The sequence below is a fragment of the Rhopilema esculentum genome, chromosome 16 (genome assembly GCF_057945365.1).
Source record: "Rhopilema esculentum isolate cy_ngs chromosome 16, ASM5794536v1, whole genome shotgun sequence".
Classification (NCBI taxonomy): domain Eukaryota; kingdom Metazoa; phylum Cnidaria; class Scyphozoa; order Rhizostomeae; family Rhizostomatidae; genus Rhopilema; species Rhopilema esculentum.
The window spans coordinates 14,804,232-14,820,009 of NC_142830.1; the positions used below are offsets into that span (position 1 = coordinate 14,804,232).

The 15,778-nt window shown below is 34.2% G+C and overlaps 1 protein-coding gene across 1 annotated transcript; it reads left to right on the forward strand.

The window, feature by feature from the left end:
• Positions 1-949: 949 nt before the first annotated feature.
• On the forward strand, positions 950-15,359 carry LOC135682353 (dnaJ homolog subfamily C member 1). Its single transcript, XM_065197213.2, has 11 exons — positions 950-1,181; positions 3,235-3,336; positions 3,745-3,791; positions 4,691-4,862; positions 5,689-5,791; positions 6,090-6,281; positions 8,134-8,279; positions 9,029-9,148; positions 9,642-9,702; positions 10,596-11,080; positions 12,087-15,359. The coding sequence occupies exons 1-11, from the start codon at positions 1,029-1,031 to the stop codon at positions 12,186-12,188; spliced, it is 1,683 nt and encodes a 560-aa protein (XP_065053285.2). The 5' UTR covers positions 950-1,028; the 3' UTR covers positions 12,189-15,359.
• The last annotated feature ends 419 nt before the right edge of the window (positions 15,360-15,778 follow it).

Consider the following 15,778-nt stretch of genomic DNA (forward strand, 5'->3'; position numbering starts at 1 on the left):
CCCTGTCAAAGGAACAAATTAAATGAAATTTTATCAGATACAAATGAGTTTGTTATTTCTCCCAGGCAATGTTTATACAGAATAATGATTCTTTGTTGCTTTAGGCCATCAATTCGGAAAAAGCTTCTGATCCTTGAATCGTTTCAAAGTTTCTTATATACTTCCATTATTCCAGGTTCAAAAGCATGATACAATATAAGCTTTCTGTGATCAAGACATTTAACAAACGTCTGCTGTATACCCGCTGTCTTTGCCCTGTATAAAGGTTTCGAAAACATTGCCACTCTCTAATTTCAGGCAAATACATACATTACAACAATATAATGATTGCAACAGCCGACAATAACGAGCTGATAACAATATATTGATATTCTATCGAGAAATCTTTTTGGATAATTTCTGCCGACAAATTAGAAAAATTTATTCTAGCTTTTTGAAACGTATTGCAACGACCCCGTCCCATGAAAAGACCTTGGTTATTTTCAAAGATTCCCAAGTTGAGTCAAATCGAGTCATTGAGTCAAATTACTTGTTTCAAGTTAAATATTCACCGCATCGAGTTAAATTGGCAAATTTTTTCGGTAGTTTTTCTACCATTATATTTGTTGCCATAACCTGAATATCATACTTCGGCAAAAGTGAGGTGGCCATAGCCCCCCCCCCCCAGCCCCCGCCTCCGGCGTGCCTGTAGTGTTCTTCTGTGCTAGTATAATTTATTTTTCATACCTAAGTGGCCGTGGCCCCGTCCATCATTGGCTCTTTTGCAGGGGGCTGTGAAAACTTTGAAAATTGTAATCTTTTATAGGTTAAAAATACATGATACATAAGACTAAATTAAAAACATATGTAGTAGTATGTTTTTTACTGTTTATTACTCAAGATATATTTTTTCATATCCAATGAATCACATTACATGTGCTTTGTTCGGCTATTTTGTTACAGCCTCCCTTTCAAGGAAAATATTATTTGATCACTTGAAGGCCACTTGTTAGAATCTCTGTTATTTGAAAATTTTTGTACTTATAATTATGGAAATCCCATTTTTTCCTTTATCTTTGTATCTTTTAATTGTGTTTCCAATTGCTGTCAATTCTTATGACACAACAGATCTAGAAATTTTCGATTTGGTCGAAGAAATTGGGATTGGAAACTCTTTTTATGACGTGCTTCAAATTTCACAGGTGAGTAAATTCTCTAGCTATCTTTTTCATTGCGTAAGATCATCGAAGATTATTTGAATACGATGGTCTCTTTTCAGCTAGAAAGTTTTGTTCAGTACAGTTTGACATCTTTGATATCTTTTTTGTCGAGGGCTTTGTGCGTGAAGATAGGCCACAAGAACGACAATGGTTAGTCAAAGCATTCCTCAGGCCAGGAAGACAATCGATAAAACTCTTCCGTTTAGTGAAAATTAGCCAAATTAAAAAAGCTCTATCTTTCACCAATTTCTAAGATCTCATTTTGTTTTTTACAATCTGAATTTAATAATCTCGATTTTACAAGACACTGCATTCTGGTGGTATCACTAATGTAGAATTGTGTAAGGATTGAGTGATAAGTAAATTAAACTGACTGTCCCTGACTGGTCAACCTTCATTTTGTTTTATATTTTTGGATTAAAGTAAACTTTCAAGATTTCAGATATTTTTGATAATGTTTTTGTCCTTGCAGGCTGTCTAGCATCCTCTAGATTCTAAAATCTGTAGCGTAAAGCCCGAGTCAAATGTACCTATTCTAATGGGCAATATCTATTTGTTGACATATGTGCACAAGACAGTGGCATAACAGAGGCAGCAGAGACCCCTAATGATTTTTCATTTTGCCCCCCCCCCCCAAACATTAGCATCCTCCCAAACATTAGCATTAGAAAGCTACATAGACAAATATTAATAAACAGACTTTCCACCCTGTTTGGACTGATATATCATACCAGCCAAAGAAGATATATCATATTTGGTTGGAGGTTCCACCCAAAGAACAGCTAAAATCAGGAGTTTTGTAATCAATTCCTGTGAAAATTTGACTTTGGCACATCCACCAAAATTAATTCCTTGATATGTCGAAAAGAATTCAGACCCGAGGAATAAAGTAATACATTATCCATTACAAACATTCAGTACTTTTTGGACAATCCTTACCTTAATATGAATCCACTTTCTAACATATGTTGAAAAATTTACTATAAAGAGGTTTTAAGAGACAAACACGCTGGAATGAAAATCTAAAGTTGAACTTAAAAGTTCTCTGTTATAAATCATAAATGTAGATTTACATTTAGGAATTCAATTATTTCCTCAACATGTCTATGGAAATAAAATTTTATTACAGAATCATATATCACTTCTGAAAGCGTGAGGTTCCATCTGAAATCGGGAGAGCGGGAAAAGAATACTAAAGTCAAATACTCATGCCCAAATTGGGAGAGTTGGAAGCTTTGAATGTGACCCTGAACAGCTTTAAGTTAAACATCATACTTATGTACAACATCTAAAGCATATGTAATATATACATACTGATTATAAAAGTTAGCGCTCAGGTCATGGTAAAAAGATGCTGGTATTTCATTTTAAACTTGTTATTCTGAGTCACAAACTACAACCAACAATGGGGTCATTTTGCTGTAAAAAAAGCTTAACAAAGGATTTTTTCTAAAATATCTGGCTTTATTGCAAGTGGTTTAAACAATTGCAAGTTTATCTACTGAAAGAGCTCATCTTTTTTAAGATTTCTCACTCTCTAATCTCCGTAATCTAATCTAATATCAGTTTATTTTTTGTAATATCATATTAGTATATGTAACTTATTGTTTTATTTTTAAGGTTTAATGTTTGTGTGATAAACCAAAATTGATCCATTTAGTTCACTTTCATGAGAGAAATTATTTCTCTTGCTTTGAAGCAAGGGGAACTTGGAGATTTTAAGACTGTTTGTGGTGCTATCAATTGCTGGGATTTGTAGTGAAATGTTACTGAGAACTGTCAACAGGAATGATTTCAAAAAATTTTAATAGCTATGTCCGTTATTTTTAAAGCCTTTATTGAAAAATGGGTAAAAGTAACAGTGAAAAGAGCCCTTTTATGAGCTATTTTAATCAGCTATAAAAGAAGCAAATTTTGTGTTGTGATTAAATTGTGATTAAGTATTGGCAAAGCAAATTAGCTAACCAGGCATCTTTCTGCATACACACCCATTTTAAACATTAGTGTTAAAGTTTGTTTTGCTGTTCTATCTTAGTCAGCCAAAGTTTCAGAAGTCAGAAGGGCATACAGGAAGCTGTCCTTAGTATGGCATCCAGACAAAAATGATAGCCCAGATGCAGAAACCAAGTTCAGACAGGTGAAAGCAGCAATTATATTAAAAATTATGTAAATTTTCATGGCTGCAGATATTTGCTCAAATACATTATTGCCACTGTCTAGCATTTTACAATGCATTTAGTAATAAGATAATAAATGACACATGAAATTTTAAAGAGTATGATTCATTTGTCACTTTTGCAATCACAAGATTATGTCTTCTGATTTATGAAGTCAAAACAAAAGTAAATCAATTTGGCTTTTTGGTTGCTTCGTCAAATGAAACAATCAATGGGAACATCTTTGCAAAATTAGTTTAGACTCGTTTGATCATACCATCACAAACCAGTTTAATTATAAATATCTTTATTTAATAATAGCAGGTCAGCTTTTTACGAAACAGCTGGTAGATTCATAATTTGATTTTCAAGTAATTCCTTTATTGTAGCTGGTTGCTATATATGACGTACTTAAAGATGAAGAAAAAAGAAAAAAGTAGGTCAAACTACTTTTATTATTACTGTGACAATGTATTATGGTTATAAGAAGCTATAAAGTATAGAGTGTTTTTTAATGCAGTTTTGAAGTGGTTTTGAAGCCAATTGTTTCAGCAAAGTGGGTCAATCACCAGGCAGCTGCCATGCAATATTTTTGCATCAACCGAAGCAAGTACCATAATGAATGAAGTACAGTCGACTCCATTTAAAATTTAGACCCAAATAAGCAAAAATTAAATATAGATTAGCTTACATTCACACTCTGTTTACATTCACAAATTTTAAAGCATCATTTTATGTGAATATAACCAGAGTCTCCTGTAGCAGCAAATTTTCCCTTCACTGAAAAACTCTTGGCATATCTTTCTATTTTGTCAGACATTTTCTCACCACTTATAAGTTTGCTTCTTCTTTTTTGTCAAATTATCAAATTTTGTCAAATAATAAAACACAAAAACTACCATCTACTTCTATAGAAGATTTAGGGCTCTGTCTTTCATCTTGGCTTTCATCAAATGTCAAGTGAACGACCTAAGAACAGGCTGATAATTTTGATTTTTTATATGCAAACTTTTCTCCGTTTAGGCCAGTTGTTGATTATTCAAAAATTCGAAAATTGAAAACTCCTGCTCTCCTAGAAAGTTTGAATCAAAGAAAACTGCCTGTATCTTAATGAATCAAAAATAATTTTTTAACAGGCAAATCAGACATGGCTTAAAAATTATGAAAGGGTATTTTGTCCTGACACAAAAATTGTTTTGTATGGATATATCCTACCGGCAAATTTATTAACACTGCTTCGCTTCGTCTGTTTATGACATGTCCCTCGAAGCTATTAGTTTGTCAGAAAATATATTTTGTAATGTTTAGCCAAGTGATTTACCTAATTTTTTCTAGGTATGATCAGGTTCTTCAAGATGGATTACCTGACTGGAGACAGCCAATATACTACTACCGAAAGGTCAAGAAAATGGGACTGGCTGAGCTGGCGGTTCTCCTATTCTTTGTTTTAACGCTTGGCCATTATATAGTTTCATGGGCCGTCTATTTGGAAAAAGCATTTGAGTTAGTAAGTATATCTTTAGTCTTTAGGATGGTTCCAATGACGGATTTTGATGGCTTATACTTCAGGTTTTATTTGTGTTTCTGTTATGTTCGAAATGGGGATGGGCAGGCATTACTGTACGAGGATTGTTGCTATTGAGAATATGGTAGCCCTGGAAATATGATTAAGATAACCCAATTTAGGGCCCTTAAATGTATGTATAGAGGGTGGCCAAGGGAGGGATCGCATGCAAATGTCATTTGCAAGTCCACCACTGGAGTTGAAAATTCTCGATATTGTTAAAGTAAAGTTTGATAAAAGGACAATTATTATGGTTCTCTGCTTCTGTTTCGCCAGCATGTATGTAACTTTACGAGATTATGGCTCCTTAGCGTAATGTAGTTCCTCTATATAACGCATGATAATTTAGTCAAAATATAAAGTAATAGATACCTAATTTTGTTGTTAACATAGCAAAGAACAAGTTCATTGGAGCCATATTTCATATCCGCATAAATTTTTATCCGGATTATCCGCATAAATTTTTATCCGAATGAAAATTTATCCGGATAAAACACTCTAGTGTAAACGGGGTCTTAGAAGAAACTCAACTTAAAAAAATCATAATTAAGTAGAACAATATAATTAATATTTGATTTCTTTATATTTATGTTTTGAACGTTAATTTCTTTGTTCTGGAAAGAGTCTTGATGGTGTTAAAAGTGTTCCAGAGCGAATGTCTTATTTGTATATCGTCTGCAATGTTGTTCAGGGCTATTAATTTTCTAAAGCTTGACCTATCATAATTCTGTGTTATTAGTTGTCAACTAACGGACGTTATCTTTTATAGGAAGAAATATTGGCCCCTGTGAAAAAGCGGCGGGAGAAGAAGCGAGCAAAAGGAAAGATCGTTGCAGATGACATCGATATAACTCCAACTGCAGATTTGCTAGGTGCTCATGATTTAGGCATCTGGAATAAGTACATCATGCTTGTCAAAAAGCAATGTCAAGTTTCGAAAGTAAAGAGAGCATATCAGACTTGAATTTTGATCTATAGTTGAGCAGAAAAGGATGTGAACTAGATTTTGAGTTGTAATAGCGTTTCAAATGATGATGAAATAAGCCTGTTGTTGATCGCTTATATACTTTGACAAGCTTTCATGGAACAGAAATTAGAAAAATATGATAGGCCCTTCGGGAAAGATCTCTTTTTTGTATCGATAAATTAAACTTTATTTCTTTATTGTAGAAAAGAACTATGGGTACAAGAAGCCAGAACTACGAAATCTTTTGCCATTTTTGATATACAGAGGAACAGTGTCAACCGTTGTAGGCATTCCTCAAACATACCGTGATTTGAAGCAGAAATATCATGATTACAAGGAAAGGAAAAGATTGGAAGAAGAAGAGGCCAAAGAAGCAGAAGAAGAACCGGCTGAAGGTAACTGTCTATTGAACCAAAAGCTTGCTCGTTGCCTTTTAAACCCCCACGGGGGGTACTCCCATTATGACCTTACAGGTCCAGTCAGGGTCGAAGAGGGCCAAAGCTAAAATGTTAAAAAATTACGCTCAAATGGTAGTCTTTTTTGTAATAACCCTCAAATGTTAGCATAAGGACGGAAATTATATTATTGATAGCAACCAAATCATGTTATTGATAGCATCCATATCTTTGTGTGCGCCTGGTCCTTCTTTTACAAATTTCTTCACAATTGACTGCTGTTGTTTCAAGTAAGATAAAATCTTGTTCACAATCTTTAATGAATCGTAAGCTAAACTAAGCCGTTGTGTTATGATCGAAACTTAGCCATTTGGGAGCCATTTGGTAAGACCCTCAAATTAACTGGACCCCCCCCGTCAGGCTTTAATGGGAGTACCCCCTGGGTTTTATGCATGACAAATGTTTACTTTTCTTGTAGTTTTTTCAGATCATTTTTGTTCATTTTCTCATGTCTATTTAAATAAATTTGCATTGATGGAAAAGCATCCTTTTGATCTTAATGGATGTTTCCAGTTTCAAAGCTTGCGGTTTCTGTTGTCTCATCTTTTACACCTTTTTAATTTTTGTTAATTTGAGTGAAGATGGCACTTTATGGATAAGAAACTGCATACATTCAGAAATATTTTTACGAAAATCAGATATTTTTGTTACCTGTTTACTTCCCATTATTTGAAATCTCTTAAGTTCATATCTTATAAGTTTAGTGTCGGTTAACAATCAATATGATTTACCACATTATCATTAAAAAGCAGTGGCCGCGCCAGCTACTGTAGAGTGAGAGGGTAATGGGCGTGACCAGTGATACCACGCCCCTTTTGCCTCGTTTCATTGCTTTGTACCAGGTTAATTTTCCTCAAGAAAGATGAATTACTCCTACCTAGTGTGTTTTAATCCGTTTTTTGAAGAAATTTGTAGACCATGTTTTGACAAAAGTGGGGGGGGGGATATTACCTCCCTTGGCACCGCAACTGTTAAAGAGATGTTTTTGTAATGACGGCTTTGAATTTTCTAAGTCACTTCTCTGAGTTGCTCAATGAGGTTATCAGGCAAGTGTTCTATGCATTAGTACGACTATAAAAAGATAAAGGTAGAATTAAGTATAATAACATGTCTAAAAAGCAGCTGATCTTCTAGGAGATATGTTTTAAGTCAATTTCAGCTTGTGAGGTAAACTTTTATCTAAAAATTGTGTTTTTAATTCATAACGTGTAGATCTCTCATTATAAATGGGAATATCATAAATATGCTTTAAAAGCCAAATGGCACACGACTTTTGATTTATTTAAGATCATCTCTTCGAATTTTTAGGTTCCTGCAATTTCTTGTTTATAGTTATAGGGTTTGGCCCTATAATTATATTTATCCTTAAGGCTACCAGGACATTGCCTGTTTATTCTTTTGTTTTTAAGATATGATCGATCGAAGTTTATTAAAAAGATGCCGTGAAAGACTCTGGTGTTCAGGGGGGGGGGGGGGGAGGGTGGAGCTGGTGGGGCTAGGCCCACTCTAACAAGTGTGCATATGTTGTGTTCGACGAATTCTGTGTAGACAATCTTTTATTATGCTGGGACTATTTTCCGCGAAAGAGCAATTCCTATCAGTCTTTGAGCTGTTGAAGGACTTAAATGATTTCAAATAAACGACAGAGAAACTTCAACATAAGAGTGTGGAAATGGGTTTGGTCATTGATGTGGCTTCTTGCAGTTGCATATAGCAAAGTCCCCTCCAAGCTTTATAGGACAGCACCCCTGTTTATCCCAATACCTTTGAATATAAATTGTTTATTTCATAGAAAAACCGCGGCAAATAAAGAAGAAGCCTGTAGTTAAACTGCGAGATGCTTCAGAAATTGACGACAGTTTGCCAGTGATGTCAGCAGCCTATATGAACCGACAAAATGAAGATGATGTGGAAAGCGACGATCAAGTAAATCGCAAGGTGAGAAGCATCTTTTAAAGCATGAAATAAACAAACTTCGTCAGGAAAGCATTTATCGACGTATCATACTTCATGAACTGATAATATCTGATTTCATTCCTGCTAAGCCCTATCTATGCTGGTGCCCTTAAAGAACGTTTCCACATCAACTCTCCATTTCAGTCGAATTTAAAGCGTCCATTTGACATTTAGAAACGGATAGAGATTTCTGTTCCAACGTTGATCTGTTTTCCATTTTGGCTGGAGCTGTTTGTGTCACTTCTGGAATACCGCTAGTGAGATTTTTCGTGCCAGAGAGGTCTGGGAAGATCTTTTAGTTCTAAGCTGCAGCCCTGATTTAGTTTGTAGTCTACATTGTTGTGGAATAAAGCAAATAGATAAGCCAATGATGATGACGCAAAGGGGTCTTTTACATCGATTATCAGGACTGCTAACAAAGAAGATTGCTATTTCAAATCTCAATTAAGTGTCAGGCTCCTTCCGCGACGCTGATTAGCAACCGTTACAGCCATGTGCTCGCTTTACTAATTGGCCTATTTCAATCCAGAACTGGATATGTATATAAATGTATATATATCATATATGTTTTCTAGCTTAGAGTTCTCGAGTGTCAGGCCGAAGTATTAAAAATTTTTGTCGATGTAAGCTATTTTATATTCTTTACCGCCAAAACTTTGTTTGGATGTATGTTTATAATTTTTGTTTGCTGGCTCAGCACTGAACTAAATGAATCTCTGTAATGACTTTAGAATTCCGAATGGACCGAAGAAGATTTGTCAGCCCTTGCAAAAGCCATGGCCAAGTTCCCTGGAGGGACACCAGGTCGATGGGATCGCATTGCGCACCAGATTGGCCGTACTGTTCAAGAGGTTAGTTTCGTTATTGGCTACAGTTTTTGTCGTTGCATTTTGCATTGTAGTGGATGCCATTTTCATCAAGAGGGAAGAGATCATACACGATAAAACCGCTCTCTTTGGCAGAAAAACTTGCTTATTATCCAACAAACAGATTCCTTTCATAGTTGATTGGGTCCTTTTGAATCAGGTCCTTTACAACAACTGATGGCAGCCAAGAACACTTCTTCCCTTTATTTTTTGTTAGTATTTTCACTAAAGTTTTGCAGAACAGTAATATATTCTCATATTTCCATCAAATTTAAGTCGTTAATGCTGCTGACTGTGTAGCCTCTTTGCTACCTTGAATTTTTTAATACACTTACTCTGAATAATTTTAAATATTTTATAGTCGAACTTTAATGTATAGTGATCAACATTTCAATATATATTTGAACTGGCAATGATTATTTCGGTTAATAGCGATTAAGTAACATGAAATGTTTCATCTTTATTTGTTTTTGTTAAGGTTACAAAGAAGGTCAAAGAAATGAAGACTTCTTTATGTGATTCTGGGACAATCGCATCAGGTATTACTCAATAGTTCTTGAATTTATTTGTCATATAAATAGTTTTGATTGTCATATAGTAATTTATACCTTGTTAAAATTCCATCAGTTTTTGACAGTAAAGCGATGGAAGCATTTTATTAAGAGTAGTATAGTTGTACCTTCTTGTGCTTATTTGATTAAGACAGAAACAACACTAAAAGAAACACTTTATAGAATCCACCTAAACACAAGTTTTTGCTCAAGGATTAAAAGCAACATGAATCAAATACATAAATATTTGCCCCCAGGGCTAGACCAAGAGTGTGCTCACTAACCAGCATGACCCAATCCGGAAAATTGTGAATTATTCTTCAATCAAAGAAGGTTCCATATAAAACGAGCAGGAACCTGGAGGCTCTTTTCCATAAACTGTAGAAACAAATTTGGGAGGACAGTTTCCTGGCCCATGAAGTGCGGAAATGCATATTAGATTGTTCTAGAAAAAGTATCTGATAATACAGAAAATTGGGTGGCTTTTCTCCGTTTTGATAGTAAATTGCCCTAAAATAATTATTTACAGGGTGGAAAGCATGAAAAGATGTTTTTTTCTGTAAACTTTTTCCAAACAAAGTAATGGTGGAGGGTGGAGTTTATGTGAAAATAGGGGTAGTGTAATTGGGTTTGACTGCAGTTTCAATAACACGCTCTTTAATATTGATTCATAGGCTATAAAGATTCCTAGAAATTCACGAAGAAAGTGCTCTTATTAAGATATCCAAAGAAAAACATGGATATTTATAAAGCGTTGTAATCTGCTACTAGCTGTGTATCACATACTATAGTTTATTTTCATCTTACAATTACATTTGAATTACGTTTTAAATGATAAATATTCATTAGTTTGTTGAATGTTATTTTTTTGTTTTTATCAGGCAACCAAACATCAGTGGCAGTTGGCAAGCGAGCTGCATTCCAAATCAGCGATAATATAATTTCAAAGGCGATAGAATCTGAGCTGAGTACCAAACCAATCATCACGGTCACTCAGAACGAGCTGTACATGACCCAGGATGATATACCAGATGATTACGACCAGGGGTTTTCGAACAATGATGACGAAGATTCAGACATTGAGCAATACAGACAAGTCAGGAAGCGGAAGGTCAAGACGAGAAAAGAAGTACCCAAAGAAGAAGAGCAACCAGAAGACTCAACTGAGGAAGAAAATAAGACGCAATGCAAAGAAGATGAGAAGGAAGAAAATAAACAGGAAGATGCTACGAAGGAAAAAGAGAATTTAGCAGATGTTTGGAGCCAAGTACAGCAGAAATGCTTGGAGAATGCATTGGCTCAGATACCGAAAAGTAGAACCGATCGCTGGACACACATTGCACGTGCTGTTCCAGGTAAAACGAAGGTAAGCAGGATGGGCTTTTCAATATTAAGTTAATCTTATATTGAGGAACAAAGAAATGATCTTGAATTTCTCAAATCAATAAAGTTTTGAATTGTCAATTTAAAGGAAATATTTTCAACACTTTGATCAATATAAAGAAAAATTTCAATTTTTTATAGAAATTTCAAGAATGGTTTTTCCAACTGATGTTGCAGTTTTTTCTCTTTCTTTGATGAGGAATATAGGCTTTCTATGACTTTCTCTTTCTTATCATGTTTATGCGAATATACAACGAGCTTCCAAGCAACATTTTTGTCTAAAATTAAAAAAGATTATCAATGTAAATTTAGCAGAAACAAAACAAATTCAAATGGGTTGAAATAATTCAATTACTTTTCAGCACGTTTACTCAAAATGAAATAATCAATCGTGTGTAAACTCCATAGGTTTTTTCAATGCAGTAAGTTGCATGTTGACAATTTAAAATTGATACAGAAGTGTATCCACGATTCTTTTCAAATGAGTGTTTTTTATTGTATGATAATCGAAAGATTTATCTTTAATTCCTGAATTGCATTCACTAATTATGTGGTAAATCTATTGTAGCTGGTAAAATTTCATTTTTTGAATTGCCAGTTATAATTGGCTGGCATTGTGTCGATTCTAGTTTTTTTGTGTATCAAAATTTAATTTCAATCATGCATTACTTATTGTTATGATATATAATGCAGCTGCTTCAATGATATAAATATTTTTCATAAGGCCTAATTAAACGGTGTAAAATTACTGCTGAAAGTTGTTTCGACTTTCTCAAATACTGTTAGAGAACGTACATAGGCCTTCTTGCCCTATCATTGTTTCCCTTGTTCATTCTTCGTGTTGCTTGAAAGGCTTTAAGGCTCAAAGGCCTCGAGCCAGTACATATCTGCACATAATGGCGTGATCAACCTAAGAATTAGCAAATAAGAATGTAGCAGGAATGAATTTTGCTTCAAATTTTTGTTTCACAAAAATTGTTTTTTTACAGGAAGAGTGTATTCAACGATATAAAATTCTCGTGGAACACATAAAGAAGATGAAAGTATCAGGAACTACAAACACAGTAACTAAAGGGAAAAAAGTTGAATAGAAGTATAGAAGCTTGAAGCAATTCTAGTTTTTGCATTATTACTCTTAATACAGGTATTGCAATGCGCGATGCTCAAAGTTGGGACCAATCATTTTTCTGCAAATTTGAAAAATGTTTAGAAACTAATAAATGCAAATGTATAGTTCTCCTGGGGCATGCCCAACTGTTGAGCCAACTTTCGGAAATTAAGTTGGTTCCTGCATGGGGATGTACGCACATGCATCCACACTCCCTTGTAAACTTGGTAGTCAGTGATAAAATAAGTAATTTCAAGTATTGAACTTGTTTTGTCTGATCTGATTAAAATAATTTAAAAACCACAAGCCTTTGGACAAGTAATCTTCTATCAACAAGTCCAGGATTTTTGAAGAGTTTCTTTGGTTTTGCATTATAAGCTCGATTTCTGGATTTGAAAAATTATCTGAACAATTTTCTTAAAGGAGCGTGTGCTTACATGAGATGCAAAAATGGGTTTATTCCAGGGCTTATTTTAACGTGCAGTGATAACCAATTTGTGCAGGGATAAATCATAATTGTGCAGTGATGAGCTCAAATTTTGTGCAGTGACAAAACTAAAATAAAGAGATTTGGTATTGAAAAAGCAAATTTGCAGCAGATACCAGTAGACATTTAAAAAAGCATTACAGTATTAACAACGAGAACAAAACAGCACCATAATCATAGTCTGTGAAATCTCTCTAAAATTTGTTCATTATTTAGAAGCTATCTGGTTTGTTTCGCTCTTAATCATTTTCCTTTAAATCTTTCTTCTCGAAAACATGTTTAAACCTAGACTGCTTCTCCTTGTCTCTTGTGAGGCTTTGACGAGAGCTGGTGTAATTCGAAAGCTTCAAATAATGTTAGTTTGATTGGTGTGGTCATGAAAGTTTTTAAAAGGCAACACCCCAATCTTCAAACATTTTGAATATGTGCAGTGATAAAAATTCCTTAAAATATACCCTGGTTTATTCTGTCCTGCTTAGTTATCTTCACACGCAGACGTTTTGGCATGAGGTTTGTAGTTAGATGAAACTGAGCTTGCCAGGGGCCCGGAAAACAATGCGACCATACGATCAATAACAGTGGGGGAGGCTAATAAATAAGAGTATAAAAAAACTACTTTATTTTCTTTGTTTTTTTATGGAAAATTTTGAAAACTTGAAGATTTTGCTTGGAGAAATGGTCAGTAATTTTCTTGACACCTTAGCTTGTAAATTTTCATTATATCTTTAAAATTCGCCTGAGTGGCATATTTTGTAGTGCTTATGAAGTGAAACGTTTTAATGCTTAGCGAGTGGAAATTGTTTGCCAATTAAGAAATCCTGTGCCATTTATTCAATATTGCTGTCCGTTGCCGGGAAAGTAATTTTAAAGTTCACGTTAATTGAATGTAGATGTGTCCATATGTGCTCACAATGGTTTGTTGATACAGATGAAAAATGTTTTATGTCATTTTGAGGACCAAGGATAATAATGAAAAATAAAGCCAGAATTTGATTCTATTGCATTCATTTATTGGATTTAAGAGAGGGGGGGGGAACTCAGTTCAGTTCAGTTCATTCATTCATTTCAAATTCCACTACATACAGATACTCTAATAATAAACTACTTACAACAATTATAATAAATACATGAGACAATAAACATAGAAAGTTGCCCCTCCCCCGACGAGTTGAAGCAAGTACGTTGTCCTTTTTTTGGAAATTGTGCGCCCCTTTTGTAGAATGAGAATCAGGTGAAAAAGTTTCTGAGACCAATAGATTAATTTGCTTCAAGGATTACTTCAAAGTTATGTTGTTTAGTCCGAAAATGGATCTGAAATTGTTGTATACAGCGTTCTCTCGTCATCAATTTTTGAAAATTTTTCAGCGCCCCTACTACCAACTGCCCCCTTCTTCAAGTTTTCTCTGGATCCACCCCTGCAAGATTAAAACTTGGCATGTGTGGAAGTATGGCAGGCTACAAAACTTTAAGTGGTTGTAATTATTGTCATATCAATTCTAGTTTAACAAGGCTGTAGTTTCTTTAATTATTACACATAAAATATAACATCAAAACTTCGTGGCAATAGAAGACATTGAATAACTTGAAATTTAAAAAAACGTTTTTAAATAATATTATATACTAAAATAATTTGGTTAGGCTTCCATCCCAAACGAGTCACCCTTTCCCTCCTCTTTTGCATCGAGCTTTGAATGAGCCCCCCCCCCCCCCCTCAAATTAATCTCCCTATTATGCTGTCATCTTATCACAAAGACACCAATTAATTATAACTCCTTTAAGACTGCATGTCATTTTATTTAGGAGCTTTTATATCAACTTTCTTGGGTTATAAATCTTTTTGTTTTTAGATAAACTCGTCATGCCAAATAAACCTCCCAATGATGATGTTTTAGATAAATATATTCTCAAACACCTCCCCCAAGGCTTATTCAAATTATTTCGATACTCTTGTGATGATGCCCTAACTAATGGAATTTAGCTGCAAGAGACCAAATTAGGATGTTGAATGGCAACTATGTTACTTTCAGTCTAAAGCGTTTAGTTGCTTATGAATCTCCTGGCAATGTAAAGCTCTGTACAGGACATACTACTCTGAAATTGGTAGAGACAATTAAAAATCGTTTTCACAGGCATCATGCAAAATAACATAATAGTATCAAAAAGACAAGCCATACCATTTTTGCAACAGTCACAATTTTGAAATAAATATCACTTTATATTAGGCCGGCATTTGATCAAGAATCCAGAGTTCACCACTATGACAAAAATCTTGAAAGCATTGGGCAATCAAGTGATCTTTCCGCTTGAGCATTTTGGAAAATAAATTCACTTTAATAAAAGGTCCTGTCTTGTGTAGATCAAAAAAGTTTTTTTGCTTTGGAATTCTCTATGGATTTAAAAGACAAAAAACTAATCAAACACAAACATATTGTTTTTGGCAACAAGAAATTAATCACAATATACATTGAATAAGACAAAAACAAATTACTTATCATATTACCCAACATTTTATATTTTGAAAAGCATCTGATAAAAACTTTCCTTACACATTTATATGATTTTTGCCTATTTTTGTAATCTACAAAATAAAAAATATTGTATCAAGACAACTAACTGTTCTTGGCATAGCTTTAAGACATATACCTGATAAAAGCTCTCAATGAAAACTATTATTAAAAACAAAAAAAATCATGGCTGTATCTTTGGGGAAATAAATAGAGAAAGTGACTTTGCTGTGCTAGGTTTTCTTAAGAAAGGAAATAGATTTACTTTGATGGACTTATGATAAGTGAAACAGCCATGAAACAATAAATAAATGAATTTGCAAAGACAATTAAAAGTTAAATATTTGAAAACATTGTAAACTATGCACATTTATACCAGTATTTTAACAGAATGTGTGATGCAATGCATGTGTTGTTGAGTTGTATGTTGTTTTGGGTCATTTTGTGATCAATGTGATGATTTGCTGATCTGTTTAATCACTGCAAATATATCAACAATGCTATCAATAATGAAATCAGGGTTTTCTTCCATTAAATTTGATCTTTTTTGAGTCCCAGTCAGTACAGCAACTGTCCAGCAAC